The 19,403-nt window shown below is 37.6% G+C and overlaps 1 protein-coding gene across 9 annotated transcripts in view; it reads left to right on the forward strand.

Annotated features, from left to right (window-relative positions):
* The window catches only part of ttll5 (tubulin tyrosine ligase-like family, member 5), a 121,718-nt gene that overhangs the window by 76,548 nt on the left and 25,767 nt on the right, over positions 1–19,403 (forward strand). For all 9 annotated transcript variants that reach the window (XR_012392880.1, XR_012392881.1, XR_011007083.2 and 6 more), the window contains exons 28-29: positions 2,904–3,022; positions 15,125–15,290. Coding sequence is in view for 2 of the 9 variants with exons in the window: in XM_017351877.4 (XP_017207366.3) it covers positions 2,904–3,022; positions 15,125–15,290 (285 nt within the window). In the remaining 7 variants the exon portion in view is untranslated. The remainder of the gene's footprint in view (positions 1–2,903; positions 3,023–15,124; positions 15,291–19,403) is intronic.

Here is a 19,403-nt window from a genome sequence, read left to right on the forward strand (position 1 = left end):
CACTGTTGGGGGCTGTTTTCCCCCCATTGACTTTTATTATAATGACATTTTTTAATTGCAAAGTCTTGATAGCATATAATCATGCACTCTTGGTTATTGCTGATATACCGTGTTATGAAGGGAAGAGGTAAAAATGTTTGAAAAACAGGTCAAATGTTTTATTTTTTACTTTCGATCATCAGTTGCAGTGGAAAAAAAGCTTAGTTTCTGGGTTTACGTTTTACAAATTACACATTTTACCCAATGAGGATCACCAGCAACAATCAACTATGCGTGGGTTTATGCTGTCATGGCTTTGCAATCAAAAAATGTCATTATAAGTGAAGTCAATAGGGCAAAAACAGCCACCAAAATAAGGAAAAGGTGGTAAAATTGAGCATTAAGCAAGGGTTAACTGTATGATTCTTGCTCTGAATTAGTATATTTAGCATTATCAGCAACAGTAGCGAGGGCCGAATCCCCCTCTAGATGAAACTCTAGACCCGCGGCTGCGTCGAGGCTTCATATCTGTTGACAGGACAGCGGATCATGAGCTCAAATCTGCCTTGTTTCAAAATAAACTTCTTCAGCTCTCATTTAAACACCTGCCCCTGAGGAATGTCTGACATTTCCCGCTCGCACTTAAACAAACAGATGAGTGCAGAAACGTCTTTCATCCGCAGGTCAAGCTTTTCTGGGTCACTCGGCTTTCAGGTCATTCTGGATCACATGGATAAAAGCTTGTGTTTCACATCTAGGCTACTTGCACACTTACATTTGGGGCTGAAACACAAAGTGCGATATTCTTATATTCTATTAAGCTTCAAATGGTGGAAATGTCAGTAAATAAATGAGAGAACAGCATGCTCAAAGTGGAAATACAGTGATTTTTTTGCCCATTCTAAAGGCAATCGATAGCTTTATGTAAGGCATTTTGACAATATTTACATTCTTGTGTTCGTATAGTAATAATTTCTAGAAGTATTATTACTATACAAACACAACAACATAAACATAGTCAAATCTGCATTTACTTAAAAATTGTTACCATACAAACACAAGAACATAAATAAATTGGCATTTATCTTTTGAAAATATTACTATACAAACACAAGAATGTAAACATTTCGATGAATTGCCATTTACTTTTTGAAAGTATTACTATACAAACACAAGAACGTAAATATTGTCATAAATCGGCTTTTACTTTAACAAAATATTACTATACAAACACAAGAACATAAACAGCGATAAATTGGCATTTATTTTTTGAAAATATTACTATACAAACACAAGAACGTAAATATTGCGATAAATTGACATCTATTTGTAGAAAATATTACTATACAAACACAAGAACGTAAACATAGTCATAAATCGACATTTACTTTAACAAAATATTACTATACAAACACAAGAACGTAAATATTGCGATAAATTGACATCTATTTGTAGAAAATATTACTATACAAACACAAGAACGTAAACATAGTCATAAATCGACATTTACTTTAACAAAATATTACTATACAAACACAAAAACGTAAATATTGCGATAAATTGACATCTATTTGTAGAAAATATTACTATACAAACACAAGAACGTAAACATTGTCATAAATCGACATTTACTTTAACAAAATATTACTATACAAATGCAAGAACATAAACAGCGATAAATTGACATCTATTTGTAGAAAATATTACTATACAAACACAAGAACGTAAACATTGTCATAAATCGACATTTACTTTAACAAAATATTACTATACAAACGCAAGAACATAAACAGCGATAAATTGACATCTATTTGTAGAAAATATTACTATACAAACACAAGAACGTAAAAATTGACATAAATCGACATTTACTTTAACAAAATATTACTATACAAACACAAGAACGTAAATATTGCGATAAATTGACATCTATTTGTAGAAAATATTACTATACAAACACTAGAACGTAAACATTGTCATAAATCGACATTTACTTTAACAAAATATTACTATACAAATGCAAGAACATAAACAGCGATAAATTGACATCTATTTGTAGAAAATATTACTATACAAACACAAGAACGTAAAAATTGACATAAATCGACATTTACTTTAACAAAATATTACTATACAAACACAAGAACGTAAATATTGCGATAAATTGACATCTATTTGTAGAAAATATTACTATACAAACACAAGAACGTAAACATAGTCATAAATCGACATTTACTTTAACAAAATATTACTATACAAATGCAAGAACGTAAATATTGTTATATATCGGCATTTACTTTTACAAAATATTACTATACAACCACAAGAACGTAAACATTGCGATTTATTGGCATTTATTTTTTTTAAATATTGCTATATAAACACAAGAACGTAAATATTGTCATAAATCAGCATTTACTTTAACAAAATATTACTATACAAATGCAAGAACGTAAATATTGTTATAAATTGGCATTTACTTTTACAAAATATTAATATACAAACACAAGAATGTAAACATTGCCATAAATCAGCATTTATTTTTAGAAAATATGCAAAATATAACAATTTTATTACCTACATTTTATATAGATATAGACAGTTTATGAGCACTTATAAAGTATAATCTTATTCTGCATCCCAAAACCTAAACCCAACTACTGCATTAATAAATATTAATAATATGCATTTAATTAGTTTTCTGAGCTAAACGTAATCCTTTGTTAATTGTGTGAATTATACATTAAAATGGAGTGTGACCATTATTATTATCAGACAAATACAATTTGTAGCTGATATATATTTTTAAATGGTTTACTTTGAAGTAAACGATGTACATTTTCTCTGCGCCCCATTTTTTGCACGTTATTGTGATTTAATGAATACTTCATTTGTTCATTTATCAGTTTGTTTTCCTCCCACAGCTGACTAATCTGAATCTGGCCAATGGGCTCTTCAGCAGAGGCGGACTCACGTTGGCTCCCGGGGTTCCACATGAACCTGTGAGAACGGTTTATAAAGACACCACCGCCGGGAACTCTAGGTAAGCGCTCACACACTCACTCTCACACCCAAGTACACGGTGATCAGACTGAACTCTTGGGCTCCGTCTCTTTCTAGGTTACACTCTGCACTCTATTTAGTTCATTATTTGCATGCATTTTAAAGGCATTCTGAGTACTAAATTCATGTTAAAAACAAACAAACAAAAAAAAACAAAGTCACCCATATCAGTAGATATCAATATAAAGTTTAAGAGCAGTGGGATAATGAAAAGACAGTCAAAAATAAGAGTGTGTCTACTCTTCATTTGCTTATACAATGCTCATTGTAACATCAAGATTAATGCTGATGTATACAATGTGATTTGCGATATCTATTTTAATGATCTAGGCGCAAAGTCTAAAGCTCATGGTGCAAAAGCAGTAAGGGCGTGTCCGAATCCACTTTTGCTGTTTTAAGGATTGAAAAATATGCCCTGCATCCTGGCGCATGGTTTAACAGGGTTGAGTTCTGGGTGTGTTTTGAGCATAACATGCATTAAACTAATCCGAGTCCCATCTCTCATCCCCTTTAAGAGTCAGTTGCGTCGCTCCATGGTGCATTTGCTATTAACATGGCGAACTTTGTAAGTGTAAAAACTGAACACTAGCGAGAAAACAGGTAGACAGAGCATCTGCAGCACGAGGATAAAGAACGAGCCTCCTTCATTTAGCCTCTTTACTTGCTCTTTACTTTACTCCTTTACTCCTTTACTTTGGTGGAGTGAGGGAACGGTGGAAACTCACTCCACTGAACACATCCATCAGCCCACATATTTAATTTCCTGTTAAACACAAAGATTTGCTTCAAAACTATTTCTAAATTCAGTTCTGATCTCCAGCAAAGGAATAAATGAACAATAATAATGAAGTGTGGTCAGAAAACTGAGTTATATCCAAACACACGTCCTGTTCTTATCCACATATGCTGATGCTGACGTCCCCAAAACCCCACAGCTGGACAAAATCTACACTTGTGTTTATTAAAGCAGATATAAATCTGCATATAATAAATAATACTGCTAATAATAATCACATTATACAGATGCAGATTGCCATGAATAAACTTAAACAACAACAAGTTCTTGTGCTCTTATTCTTATTGAATTGCCAAGTATTAACTACTGGCTTATTACCTGCTTATTATTAAGATAGCATCAGTTTATTAGTACTTGTATGATCGTATTCTATTTCTTTAATTGTTCTCCATACCTAAACCCAACTATATTTTTAATAGCTATGAATAAACCTCAAAATAATAGTTTATTAAGCTAAACGTCTTCATATATTTTTGTTAATAGTAAGAATTGTACCTTTAAATATAGTGACCAAACTTTTTTTGGGCTCATTGTGGATATATACCCTTGTATACATTTCTGGAGAGTGCGAATTATGTAGCCAGAGCTGTGTGTAGCTGCATTTCGTCTTTAAAATGAACGCTACAGGCTGACATGACACCACTGATGGCTTCTGTTCCGATGGCTTCTCGACGGTTACCAGTTTGTCTAGTGGCTCGCCGCGTACGTCGGCAGACTTGAAACGCAGAGAGGAGTTGACCATGATGATGGGGTTCAGGTCAGGCATAGAAGGGCTCCAGAAAGCAACAACAACATAAGACAAAAAATGAACAAGTAAATAACAGAGTGAGAATGTTAAATCTGAAGATGTGGGAAAAAAAAGACTGACTTCAGAAGAACAAATATTAGAGGAAATACTGTGAGAAATTCCTGAATCTGTTCAACATCGTGTGGGAAATATTTAAAACTGAAAGAAACAAGAGGGTGAATGATTCTGACTGTATATGATGAGCCAGCCAGGGAGACAGACCCTGCAGTAGAGCGAGTCACAGGGGTCAAAGATTGCTCTTAATATCATCTGAGTTTGGGAGCTGTACTATAGGGCAAATCGAAATCGATTGAAATTTATGCTCAATTTTGATTATCGAATCAAAAAATAGAATCGTCGATGCTGCCACGCCCCCATGTCACGTCAGCTTGGCTTGCCAAGCTGGAAAAAACAGGCTTGTTGAAGTGCTTGTTAAACTGCAGAAGCAGGAGACCCGTCGACAGAACTTAAACCCTCTCCTCTTCCAATGAAGTCGCCGGTGTGTAAGCATTTTGGATTTCCAGTGAGTTATGTTGACAACGTTTGTGTTGTCGACAAAAAAAAAAACACAGTTTTGCAAGCTCTGCTATGTACGTATTACGTACGGTTCGTCTGATAGACAACACCAGCATCGCGATCCTCCGCCCGCCCCCGTTGCAAATCCTCTCGCGAAAAGTACACACTCAGGCCCTGTTTACACTGTCAATAGCCCCTTTCACACATACAGACCTTTCCGGAAAATTGCCGGCAAAATACCGGTAAATTCGTTCTGGCTATTTTCCGGAAAGAGAAGTTGTAACATTACCGGCAATTTGCCGGAATGCTGCGCTGTGTGAATGCAGAAGGAAGATTGCCATAATAAGCGCGTGCACGTCTAGAACGTGCTGACGTGAGACATCTGCTTTAGCCAATCACAACAGTCAGACGCATTTACGTCCGCGCGGTTTGTGAGAATAAAAACCTTTGAATATTTTTCCAGACACATTTAGCTGCTAGATGTTAGTCAGATCACGTTTATATGTTCATCTTAATGCCAACTGTGTAAATAATCATCGATGAGATGCTTATGATAAGCCGTTGTTTGTTTACCTTCAAGCTTTGCGTGTGCCTGTGATACAGCCTATGAGCGTCTGCACACGCACATATTATGAACATCTCGACATGCGAAAGTGATCCTGCGAAAGTTGTTCACAATATTGATCATCCACAGAGTTTGTAATTTAGTCAAATGTTTACAAATACAAGCGCAGCCGTTTACAGCTCATTTGTGGTGCATCCATTTTGGAATGGATGTGTGAATGCTCTTTTCCGGAAAATTTCCGTAACGTCCTCGCCTGTGTGAACAGCGCTTTTTTGAACATACCGGTAAAGTCGTTCCGGAAATTTTCCAGATATTTACCGGTATCAATGTGTGAAAGGGGCTTTTGTTTTTAAATGGCATTTTAGAACGACAACGATTTGACATCCACAGTGGCGTGTAGCATTTCTGAGCAGCCCTCCTTCCTCTCTACCTCTGAAAATGCACATCACGTGACCACACAGACACAGACGCACACACAGCGTGTCCAGGCAGTCAGAGGACTGCTTCAATCTTTCACTCACTTGTACTTAGTCATTTTAGCGAACACCTCAGATACTGTTGGCTGGTTCCTGTTGGTTGTGCGTCTTTTTTACCGACGCCATTATAACGACACAGATCACTGCCTATTCACGAGTCCCGCAGAAAAAGTGATTGACAGGTGGTAATTATGTGTGTATCTTGCCTTTATTCATTTACTGTATGATTTGTTTATCGGTAAAACAAAGACCATGCAGGTCAGGTAGTTTAAACGGTAGACTACAAATAATTAATTGGTCATTAATTAATTAATTAATTATTCATAATCGAAAATCGATTCGTGCCTTTAGAATCGAAAATGTAATCGAATCGAGGATTTGGAGGATCATGACACCCTTACTGTACTATCACAGCAGGACGAGCGTTGCGAGCGCAGTTTAAGGGTTAAGTACACGCCGTTTCTCCTGTATTTTTACAGTGATATGCGGGTGACAATGTCTCAGACACTTTGGCCCTGATCTCCCTCCACTGTTTTTCCAGTCCAACCCTTCCTCATGTATGGGAATTCCAGGAATGTCTGGCTTTTTTCTTTTCTAAAATGTTTTTATTTCCAGAAAAGAGAAGAAGCGGCGTCGTATAGAACGTGTAACGTGCGGTTTTTAATGGTGATATCTAAAGCAGACGGTCACTTCTCCTTCTGATGGCTGCGTTTGTTTTATCACCGCTCTGCTCCAGAATGTCAGGCCTCATATTTAAGAGCGCAGCTCATCTCTAATATTAGGACTTTTTCCATTACATTGACTGTAAAGCTGCGGAGGATGGATGGAAAAGACGTTAAACAAGGATTCAGCTGTCCCGCTTTCCACTGGGATCAATTGGCAATTAATCATAATAGCATTGGGGAAGAATGGTTAGAAAAAAAAGCCGCTTCTCTTCCCAGAAGACTCCGGGCCTGTCTGCCTTTTTGTTTGCTGCAGGAGGTTTCATTCCCGGTCAAAAAACGTGGCATCCCATTTGTTAGGCATCTGGCTGGAACTTTCCGCTGGCTACTGTGTGTTTCACGCCAAACTACACGAAAACCCAAGCAAATTCCTCTGCTGTTATCCTTCACCTGCAGAAAATCATTCTCTTGCTTGGTGCTTGTTTTCCTATGCAGTTTTTAAGCACGGATTCTATGTTTCTTGTGTAGTTAGTGTTTAGGGATTACGTTTTCTAAATCTAAATGGGTTTATTAGAGACCTGAAATGACTAAAGATTGGCCTGGCCAATACAAACAAGCTTAAAACAAGAGAAAATATGGATCACACTTTACAATAAGATTCATTAGTTAATGTTAATTAATGCATTTACTTACATGAACAAACAATGAACAATACATCTACTACTGTATTTGTTCATGTTAGTTAATGAAAATACAGTAGTTCATTGTTAGTTCATGTTAACTCATGGTGCATTAACTAATGTTAACAAGCATGGACTTGGATGTTCATAATGCATTAGTAAATGTTCAATTATGATTAATAAATGCTGTACATTAGTTGTTTATGATTAGTTCAATTAGTAAATGCATTAACTAATGAACCTCATTGTAAAGTGTTACCAAAATATGTGCAGATATAGTCAGATACATAAACAATCCAAAACAAAACACAATCTTTGAGAATTTTGGTAAAGTTTCTTTGGTTTTGTTTTAGCAAAAATCTAATAATGGTTTTAGAAAAAAACTAAGAACTGCTTTTATTCTAGCTAAAATAAAACAAATAAGACTTTGTCCAGAAGAAAACATATTAGAGGAAATACTGTGAAAATTTCCTTGCTCTGTTGAAGATCATTTGGGAAATATTTGAGTTTTATTCTATGTTTCTTGTGTAGTCAGTGTTTAGGGATTAAGTTTTTCTTGTTTTCTTAATCAGAAAAGGTTTACTGGAGATGCAAAATGACTAAAGATTGGCCTGGCCTATACAAACACTTAAAACAAGAGAAAATATGTGCCGATAGAGTCAGATACATAAAACAATCCAAAACAAAACACAATCTTTGAGAATTTTATTAGAATTTTTGCTTTTATTGTAGCAAAATGTAATAATGGTTTAAAAAAACCTTTGATTCTAGCCGAAACAAAACAAATACTATAGGAAATGGGAATTCCTTGCTCTGTGAGACATTTTGTAAATACTTCAAAAATGTGAGTGTATTTTGTGTCACTTGTGTAGTAAATGTTGAGGTAATAAGTTTTTTAAATCTGAATAGGTTTTCTAGAGTAGCAAAATGATTAAGATAACAATAAATTCAATTATAGTTTCGCTTGAAACAAAAAATGTGCTGATGGAGTCAGATATTACAGATATGTAAACACATCAAAACAGAATCTTTTAAAGTTTTATTAGAGGGTCTTTGGTTTTCTTTTAGCAAAAACTTTATAATGGTTTTAGAAAAAAATAAGAACTGCTTTTATTCTAGGCAAAATAAAGCAAATAAGACTTTCTCCAGAAGAAAAAATATTATAGGAAAAACTTCATATTTTAAATAGTTAAGTTTTATTTTATTTTTCTTGTGTAGTTAATGTTTAGGGATTAAGTTTTTCTTGTTTACTAGATCTGAATAGGTTTACTAGAGACGCAAAATGACTAAAGATTGGCCTGGCCCAGGTAAAAAACCTTAAAACAAGTGAAATTATGTGCTGATGGAGTCAGATACGTAAACAATCCAAAACAAAACACAATCTCTGAGAATTTTATAAGAGTTTTTCTTTGTTTTTCTTTTAGAAAAAAAAACAAATAATGGTTTCAGAAAAATTAAAAACAGCTTTTATTCTAGCTGAAATAAAACTAGTAAGACTTTGCTGGGTTATTGTTTAAAGTCATTCATTCATTTTCTTTTTGGTTTAGTCCTTTTATTAATCTGGGGTTGCCACAATGGAATGAACCGCCAACTTATCCAGTATATGTTTTACACATCAGATTCCCTTCCAGCTGCAACTCATTAATGGGAAACACCCATACACTCTCATTCACACACATAAACTACAGAAAATTTTAGCTTACCCAATTCACCTATACCCCATGCGAACACGTGGAGAACATGCAAACTCCACACAGAAATGCCTACTGACCCAGCTGGGGTTTGAACCAGCGACCTTCTTGCTGTGAGGCCATTGTGCCACCATGACACCCATTGTTTAAATTAAATTAAATTAAATTAAATTAAATTAAATTAAATAGAATTGAATTGAATTGAATTGAATCGAATTGAATTAAATTAATAGGACAAATTTGAACCAATGTTTTGGTTAGTCCTTATTTTACCCAATTTGTATTTAAATAACCCAGCATTCTTAGACTTTTTCATGAGTTAAGTTTGTTTTGGGTGACACGGTGGCTCAGTGGTTCGGACTGTCGCCTCTCAGCAAGAAGGCCGCTGGTTTGAGTCTCGGCTGGGTCAGTTGGCATTTCTGTGTGGAGTTTGCATGTTCTCCATGTGTTGGCATTGGTTTCCTCCGGGTGTCCAACCACAGTCGAAAGTCTGCGAGAGTGTATGGGTGTTTCCCAGTACTGGGTTGCAGCTGAAAGGGCATCCGCTGCATTAAACATATGCTGGAATAATTAGCAGTTCGTGCCGCTGTGGTGACCCCTGATGAATAAGGTACTAAGCTGAATGAAGGTTTGTTTTGTGTGACCCTGATGAACCCTCCCCAGCCTCCTTTAGTCACACAGAACAGAAGATCTGCTTAGTCATTTTGCTCCTCCAGTAAATTCGGCTTGATTTTACAAATGTTTAGATGTTTGTACAAGCCAGATAGTGTTGGCCTTCAAAACGTGGAGAATCTGCAGCGAATGTTGACCTAATAATGCATCAGATGATATACAGCTCGACCCTGTTTTTGACTCAGCGCTGTCTTTAATGTTTGAGGCCGTTTTTTGGTCTTTTTTTTTTCGAGAACCTCCTCCACATCCAAGATTTTGGGGCCGGTGGTCTGTGCCAAACATGCTGAAGCCGTTAAGTGCGCTGTTGTGGAAGCCAAAGGGGTTTAAAGCGTAATGGCGTTCAAAGAGAAGCAGCGACCTTTGAAGATAGCTGTAGCCAGGAGCTGTCAGGTATGCTGGATCAGCACTTCACGCTATTGTCCTCACGTTTAGTCTAACGCTAGTGAAGAATGCCCGCTCGCCAAACCCAGTCCAGCAGCCGACTGAACGCCTGGGTTATTATTTCTAGGTATGTGGCAGTGTTGTCGTAAGCCTGAAATATTTGGGTAATTTTAGCTCCACTTGGACGACTTGCCTCTTTTCTTGGCGAGGGTAGAGATTCGTTTCCAGTAAGTTATTGGGACCACTTGTGGACGATGGCGATGATGATGATGGGAATAATAGACGTGGTAATGGAATGTCGTAATTATTGAATATTTAGGTTTGGGATTGTGTCATAGGCTGGAGGAATGTGCTGCCCTGCTGTGGAGATAATGTAGAATTGGCTGTCAGCGCTTCCATGGCTCCACGATTGTGCGATTGTGTCTGAATGTTGCTGTTGATATTGTTATGATTGTAATCTTTAATAATATTACGATATTACAATATTACTGGATAACTCGAAACAGCTAGTCTCAAACAGTTGGTCCACGTATATACATCATCACTGCAGTGCTTTAAGAGGTGTTATTATCTCCTGTTCAATGCATCACTGCTGCCATTAGTGCTCCTTCGTCGTCCTCCTGACCATTTGCCTCAAATATGAGTCTGGAGCCAAAGATCAGTCCCTCCCTACTGACTCAGCATCTCTCTGTCTCGCACACTACATACAAATCATTCTCCCTTTAAAGGGCTCGTGTATTGAAAACATCAAACACTCCTTCATCTTTTGACCTGTTTCAGAACTCAAATGTTGTGTAGTCAGTATTGTGTTTGTTGGGTTCATTTCACTGTCAGATCGTTGGCGAGTAGGTAGAGTTCATCACTCACTCACTTCACTTTTGTTTTGTTTTGTTTTTGTATCTTCTTAGTTTTTGAGGTCAAAGCAAACAACACGGATCTTTGGTCTTGCAGCAAACAGTCATCTGTGCAGTGGAAATGTGTTTCAAGAATGATCACCAGCTCAGGACTGATTGATTGATTGATTGATTGATTGATTGATTGAGTGATTAATTGATTGATTTGGTTGGTGGATTGGTAGGTTGGTGGGTTGGTTGGTTGATTGATCAATGGGTCGGTTGGTTGATTTGTTGTTTGTTTGGTTGGTTGATTGATCGATGGGTGGCTGGTTGATTGCTTGATTTGGTGGGTTGGTTAATTGATTTATTGATTCATTGGTTGATTGTATGATTGGTTTGTTTGTGGATTAATCAATAGGTTTGTTGGTTGATTGATTTCTTGGTTGGTTGATTGGTTGATTTGGTTGGTTGTTGGGTTGGTTGATTGATTGATTAAATGATTGATTATATGGTTGATTTGGTTGGTTGGGTTAATTTGTTAGTTGGTTGATTGATGGGTTGGTTAGATGGTTGATTGATTTATGGGTTGGTTGATTGATCGATCAGTGGGTTGATTGATTGATTGATTGATTGATTGATTGGGTTGGTAGGTTGGTTTGTTTGTTGATTAGGTGGGTGGGTGGGTGGCTGGTTGGTTGATTGATTGATTGATTGATTGATTGATTGATTGATTGGGTTGGTAGGTTGGTTTGTTTGTTGATTAGGTGGGTGGGTGGCTGGTTGGTTGATTAATTGATTGATTGATTGATTGATTGATTGATTGATTGATTGATTGATTGATTGATTGATTGATTGATTGATTGGGTTGGTAGGTTGGTTTGTTTGTTGATTAGGTGGGTGGGTGGGTGGCTGGTTGGTTGATTAATTGATTGATTGATTGATTGATTGATTGATTGATTGATTGGGTTGGTAGGTTGGTTTGTTTGTTGATTAGGTGGGTGGGTGGGTGGCTGGTTGGTTGATTGATTGATTGATTGATTGATTGATTGATTGATTGATTGATTGATTGATTGATTGATTGATTGGGTTGGTAGGTTGGTTTGTTTGTTGATTAGGTGGGTGGGTGGGTGGCTGGTTGGTTGATTGATTGATTGATTGATTGATTGATTGATTGATTGGGTTGGTAGGTTGGTTTGTTTGTTGATTAGGTGGGTGGGTGGGTGGCTGGTTGGTTGATTAATTTGGTTGGTAAGTTGGCTAATTGATTGATTGATTGGTCTATATGGTTGGTTGCTTGCTTGATTGATGGGTCAGTTGGTTGATTGATTGATTAGTTGATTTGGGTGGGTGGTTGGTTGGGTGGTTGGTGGCTTGGTAGATTGATTAAATGCTTGATTAATTGGTTGATTTGGTCGGTTGATGGGTTAATTTGTTGGTTGGTTGATTCATTGATTGATTAATTAATTGGTGGGTTGGTTGATAGATTGATTAATTTTTTAATTGGTTGGTTGGCTGGTTGATTGATTGATTGATTGATTAGTTGGTTGATTGATTGGTGGGATGGCGGGTTGGTTGGTTGATCGATTGGTTTTGATTAGTTTAGATTGGGTTTGATTGGTTAGTTGGTTGGTTAATAGATTGATGGGTTGGTTAGTTGGTTGGTTGGATTATTGGTTGAATGATTGATTGATTTATTGATTGATGGGTTGGTTGGTTGGTCGATTGGTTGATTAATTTTGATTGATATTCTGTCAGTGAGACTTTTAATGTGACAGTTCTGAAAATTCTACCCACTGCCATTCTCTGTCTTTTTTAATGTTATTGTTTATTAAAAAAAAAATGAAAAAATAACAACAAATCTTTATTTTATTGGTATTGTAGTGTTTACCTCATTTTTATTCAGATTTTATCTCATTGTTTGGAAGGCTGTTTCAAATGTTTTTACATAATATATTTTCATTGGATTGATTTGCTAAATTAATAGAAATTTGGATATTTCTTTACAAAATACATTACTTGTTGCATCAGACATGAGCATCTGCCATTATAAAATCAAAATCGACACATTTTAAAACATTTTTAGCTACTATTGGACTATTTTAATCACTGACCTATGATTAGTCCATTTTGGCAGCCATTCAATGTATTAATATGTATATTAATATGCTTTATACTGTAGTTTATACTATACGTAATACATTTTACTGTAGATTTACTGTATATATTACTCTAAACTGTACGTGCGATGGATTCAGCAGGATTCCGGTTGGTCAGAAATGGAGGAATGTACATAAACTGAACTCGATACCTTCTAGGAGTCGTATTTTACTGTCGAAACAAAGGTTTCTTGCACACACGCTGGATTTAAGAGGTCGCAGGACTAAAAATAGCTGTAAGTGATACATTGATGACCTCGTTCAATAAAAGCTTTTTATGCACCTTAATTAAACCCAGATGTGCTCAGGGTTCACAGGACTTTCCTCTGGTTGGCGAGTGAGAAATTCCAGCCTGGGATAACAGTGTTGTGTTAATGAGAGAGCTCATACTGCAGCACAGCACAGAGAGACTTAGCCATAATGCTACCATTACTACTAGTGAGCCGCAGCATTTATTACAGTATATGTAGTCCCTCTACCAGCATTTCAAACAGAAAACCAGCTGATTAAATCATAAAAAGTATTGCATGTAAATAATTATGACAGAGTAGAAACAATTTTGGTAACACTTAACTTGACATTTTAAGTTGCACAGAAACCTAACACTAACCACATATTAAGTACATATAGTTAATTTATTTTACTCAGTACTTACATATATGGTCACACTATAACAAGGACATCTTAAAATTAAGCGCAACCACAATTTTTATGAGTATAAGTTACTGTAAAAGCTGTGTTTGTGTACATTATATATAGAATTAAATAGCATAAGAAGATGTTTGTTTAGTATAGTTATTCTTTAGGCTTTCTATAGAGTTTACAGCTGTAGCAGGTTAGTTTTTCAGCTTAAGCTGTTGTTGAAGCAGATGGTGAATGTCCGAGGTTTGCGTTGTGGATGTGCTGCTCTTTCAGCTCGTGTGTCACGGGTCACCAATTGTTTTTCCAACACACAAACCGTGATGAGAAATGAGAAGTGCATGGGTGGACGGCTCTTTCACATGACTCTCTGATCCCAAGTGTCTCCAGTTCTGCGGTTCTCATGTAGCCTGTTGCTCAAGAGCTGCTCTCGCTGCTGTTTACCAGATTAATTCGCATCTGTATTTACATTTGCATATATTCCTTTATCAGATTCTTTTATTTAGGCATTGAGGAATGCAGCCAGATAAGCCAGTAATACGATGGGGAATTGCTATAATGATGATTTCCTCATCCTGTAGTCCTTTATGGAGGTATTTTTCCTACATTCTCCTAGGAAAGGACATTGATAAGTTAATGGTAACACTTAAGATTAATTAACAATGCCTATTATTATTTGTGAGCATACTATGATTTTGGACTGTTTTTGCACACTATTTAGAATGGATAGTATGTAAATTGGGACACAGCATCTAGTTTTGTTTTGGTCTGTGAAACTCCACCCACTGTCAGTTTAACCAATTGGATTTCGGCATCCAAGAAATCCGGAATCAGCACATTTCATTTATTAAAGCTGCGTGATGATAGAGAATAGTGTCAGAAATCCAACATTCTAGACATCCTAAAAAGCTTTGTTTGAAGTTGGAAAAATCCCCAAGGTAGTTTGTAATTTGCAAATATAAATATTATAATATTATATACGCTATCTTATTAGCTTACAGTGTGAAGCTGGATGCTTCTATTGTCAGTTGTTGTACTTGATCCTATTGGTGTTGTCAATCTGGCAACCTGTCTGTCTGTGTGTGTCTAGTCTGAGGTGTGAACCACTTCAACCACTAGTTGTCAGCCCTACACACTGCACCTTCAATGATGAATTTGATGGTGATGCTAATGATGATGATAATTGTTAGATGATGATGATGATGATGATGTTGTGTCTCTTCAGTCTCAGGCCTGCGTGTGAATCCGAGTCGGTGTGTGATGGTGATCCGGGCAGTCAGAAGCAGCGGTCGGCCGCGGGCAGCTATCAGCTTCAGTTCGCCATCCAGCAGCTCCAGCAGCAGAAACTCAGATCCAGACAGCTGCTGGACCAGAGCCGCACACGCCACCAGGTAACACTGAGGCTTTCTGTAATCTTCACTTTCTGCTTGAACACCACACAGAGCTCAATAACCTGAACCCTTCAGTTATGGCTTTCCCAAAAAGGAAAATGTTGCCATTAATTACCTGATTTTTTTTTCTGAGACATTTGTTTTTCTTCTGAACACAAATATTTGAGTTCCCTCATCCTCCATAGACAGCAAGGTCAAAATTGATGCTGAAAGTCAAAACAAAAACGTTTGCAGAGACTTTAATTTCAGTATATTGATGAACTTCCATCTGAAATAGATAATTAGGTAGGGGGCGGGGCTTTGTGCATCATTCCCTCATAGCAAACTAAAGGTAAGAGAGGTGTGGTTTAAAAATATAGTGGCTGACATCATCAGAGAAGCAACCAATCCAAAGGCAGAAGCAGATGCTTAGACTGTGATTGAAGATTACCAAAACAAACTTTTCCCCAGTGGATTAACTTGCACAGATTATTTGTTTATCTACAGAAAAACAACGTGCGCCAGCAAAAAAAAAAAAAAAAAAAAAAAAAAAAACATTGTGCAGTTTGATTTAAGAAAGACTAGAAATTAGCATCTTTCTGTTTGTGAAAATTAGTCATAATAATATGGCATTAATTGCAATCCTGAGTTGATGAATAAGTCTAGTGGTGCAAACAATACAGTAAGAAGAAGAAGAAACAGCAAAGATAATCTCCAGCGATGTATTGTTTTGTGGTTGTTTAACCGTGTGTTATGCTGTTGTACAGGAAAAGCCTGTACCTGTATTTGCATAAGAAACAAACTTCCATGAAAAAATCCCTTAATTTGTGAAAAAGTTTGTATGCTCACTTTATGGACTTAAAATAAGTTCATGCGAATAATGCAGAATAAACCCTGACGTGGTGAACATTACATCCACGTGACTTTATTATGCGTGCATTGTTTACTGTTGGTTGCTAGGTTAGCAATACTACAGTCAGTGGCGCTAGCAACATGATGAAAGCACACCTTATTCACATTTGGTATTTATTTTTATTTGTTTCATGATCCTTGTATTGATTCCCTTCACGTAATTATGAAAACCCAGCTACTGGCAGAAACTACGATATACACTCACCGGCCACTTTATTAGGTACAGCTGTCCAACTGCTGGTTAACGCAAATTTCTAATCAGCCAATCACATGGCAGCAACTCAATGCGTTTAGGCATTGACGATCTGCTGCAGTTCAAAGCGAGCCTCAGAATAGGGAAGAAAGGGGATTTAAGAGACTTTGAACGTGGCATGGTTGTTGCTGCCAGACGGGCTGCTCTGAGTATTTCAGAAACTGTTGATCTACTGGGATTTTCACGCACAACCATCTCTAGGGTTTACAGAGAATGGTCTGACACAGAGGAAATATCCAGTGAGCGGCAGTTCTGTGGGCGCAAATGCCTTGTTGATGAGGCCAGAGGTCAGAGGAGAATGACCAGACTGGTTCCAGCTGATAGAAAGGCAACAGTAACTCAAATAAGCACTCGCTACAACCGAGCTCTGCAGAAGAGCATCTCTGAACACACAACACGTCCAACCTTGATGCGGATGGGCTACAGCAGCAGAAGACCACACCGGGTGCCGCTCCTGTCAGCTAAGAACAGGAAACTGAGGCTACAATTCACACAGGCTCACCAAAACTGGACAATAGAAGATTGGAGAAACGTTGCTGCTCTGATGAGTCTCCATTTCTGCTGACACATTCGGATGCTCGGGTCAGAATTTGGCCTTAACATCATGAAAGCATGGATCATCCTGCCTTGTATCAGCGGTTCAGGCTGGTGGTGGTGGTGTAATGGTGTGGGGGAGATTTTCTTTGGGTCCATTAGTACCAATTGAGCATCAACGCCACAGCCTACCTGAGTATTGCTGCTGACCATGTCCATCCCTTTATGAGCACAGTGTCTCCATCTTCTGATGGCTACTTCCAGCAGGATAACGCAGCATGTCATAAAGCTCAATCATCTCAGACTGCTGAACATGACGATGAGTTCACTGTACTCAAATGGCCTCCACAGTCACCAGCTCTCAATCCAATAGAGCAGCTTTGGGATGTGGTGGAACGGGAGATTGGCATCATGGATGTGCAGCCGACAAATCTGCAGCAACTGCGTGACGCTATCATGTCAATATGGAGCAAAATCTTTGAGGAATATTTCCAGTAGCTTGTTTTATCTCTGCCACGAAAGATTAAAGCAGTTCTGACGGCAAAAAGGGCTCCAACCCGGTACTAGTAATGTGTACCTAATAAAGTGGCCAGTAAGTGTACAGTTGAAGTCAAAATTATTTGCCCTCCTGTGAATTTTTCCCCCCTTCAGATTCAGTTTTTCCTATGTTTCCTTTATTTCCTATATTATATTTGTTCTTCTGGAGAAAGTCTTAATTGTTTTTTTTATTTTGGCTAGAATGAAACATTTTTTAAAACTAATTTTCAGGTCAACACTATATCAGCCCCACAAACAGTATTTTTTCTGATTGTCTACAGAACAAACCAATGCTGTACATTGACTTGTCACTTTAAGCTGAATACTAGTGTCTTGAAGAATATCTAGTCTAATATTATGAGCTGTCATGATGACAAAGAGAAAATAAATCAGTTATTAGAGATGAATTATGAAAACTATTATGATTAGAAATCTTCTCTCCGTTAAACAAATATACAGGAGGGCTAATAATTCCGACTTCAACTGTATAATACAATTTACATTGGCATAACATGCAACAGCAATCTTAGCGAGCCAAATTGGAAAGCATGAAAAAACATTGAGATGCACGGTCAACAAACGTTGGACCACCGTGAGTCTGTAAGTCTGAGACCCGAAACATGTGATGGCTCTTATTGTTTCTCCAGAGGACCCGATTGAAACCCGATCTCCTGCTGCGTTTGACTCTCAGATCCTGTAAACACCAGCGAGCTCGCATGACTGCATCACATTTATAACAGTGTCGCAATACAGTGCACTGATGTCACCGTTCACCGTTGACGTCGGCCCCTAATTAATGCAATTGGAGATTTATTTTTCTTGGCACGCGTGGACTGCGTTCTGCAGGGGATTATGGGAAAATCTCTTTCTCTCTGGTGCCGTGAAGACAATCAGTGCTGGTTCTCCAGAGGCCTTCATTAAGTGTCAGAGAGCAAAACTTGCGCTGGATTACTGTAAATCAATGAGATCTCCAGTGTGTGGTCATCTGTGTTCATGAGTCCGTGGATACTCCCTCATATTCCTCTCGCAGTCCTACACACACTTCACTTTGGAAAACAAAAACATTGAGGCAACCATTTATTAGTCAACTTTGGAAAGTTTCTTTCTACTTTTCATCAAACTCAGTATAATGTATCATGGGTGACCAACGGCAGTCATTTCTGATAGAAAGTTAAATATGGAGACACAATGATATTTACACTGGAGCAATTCATTCATTTTCCTTCAGCCTAGTCTCTGTTTCAAAGATCGCCACAGCGGAATGAACCCCTAACTATTCCCGCATATGTTTTATGCAGCAGATGCCCTTCTACCCATACACACTCATTCTCACATACACTCATACACTACAGGCAGTTTAGTTCTTCATTTCTCCTATAGAGCTTTTTCATGGCTGCTGCATGGAGGGCGCCACAGCGACCAGCGTCTTCCGGTAGAATGCTAAAAACTTCAGTTCACAGCGTGTACAACTAGTAATTTGTGCTGCGAAAATGGGTTTCAATAACGTTTTTAATGCATAACAGAGTGTTTTTGTGACACACTACTCAGAAATGTGTCTGTTAAAGCTGTTTTAATCTGTCACATGTGGTTCAAGCGCATCAGAAATACGAGAAAAACGTTCTCCTAGTTCACGTGTCTGCCGTCAGAAATACAGTGTGTGTGTGTGCGTTCCCGGCCTGTCAGCTGTTAGCTCAGCGGCTCTTTAACACACACACACACAGGCACGCACGCACGCACACAGACAGAGAGAGAGAGAGAGAGAGAGAGAGAGAGAGAGCAAACCAGAGTACTGGCATAAAACTTAACAGGTATTAAAGTCGTGCAATTTACATAAATGAGCAATAAAAGTCTGTTATTGATCCTCTGCTGATGATTTGCTGTTCATTCTAATCGCGAGC

The sequence above is a fragment of the Danio rerio genome, chromosome 17 (assembly GCF_049306965.1).
Source record: "Danio rerio strain Tuebingen ecotype United States chromosome 17, GRCz12tu, whole genome shotgun sequence".
Classification (NCBI taxonomy): domain Eukaryota; kingdom Metazoa; phylum Chordata; class Actinopteri; order Cypriniformes; family Danionidae; genus Danio; species Danio rerio.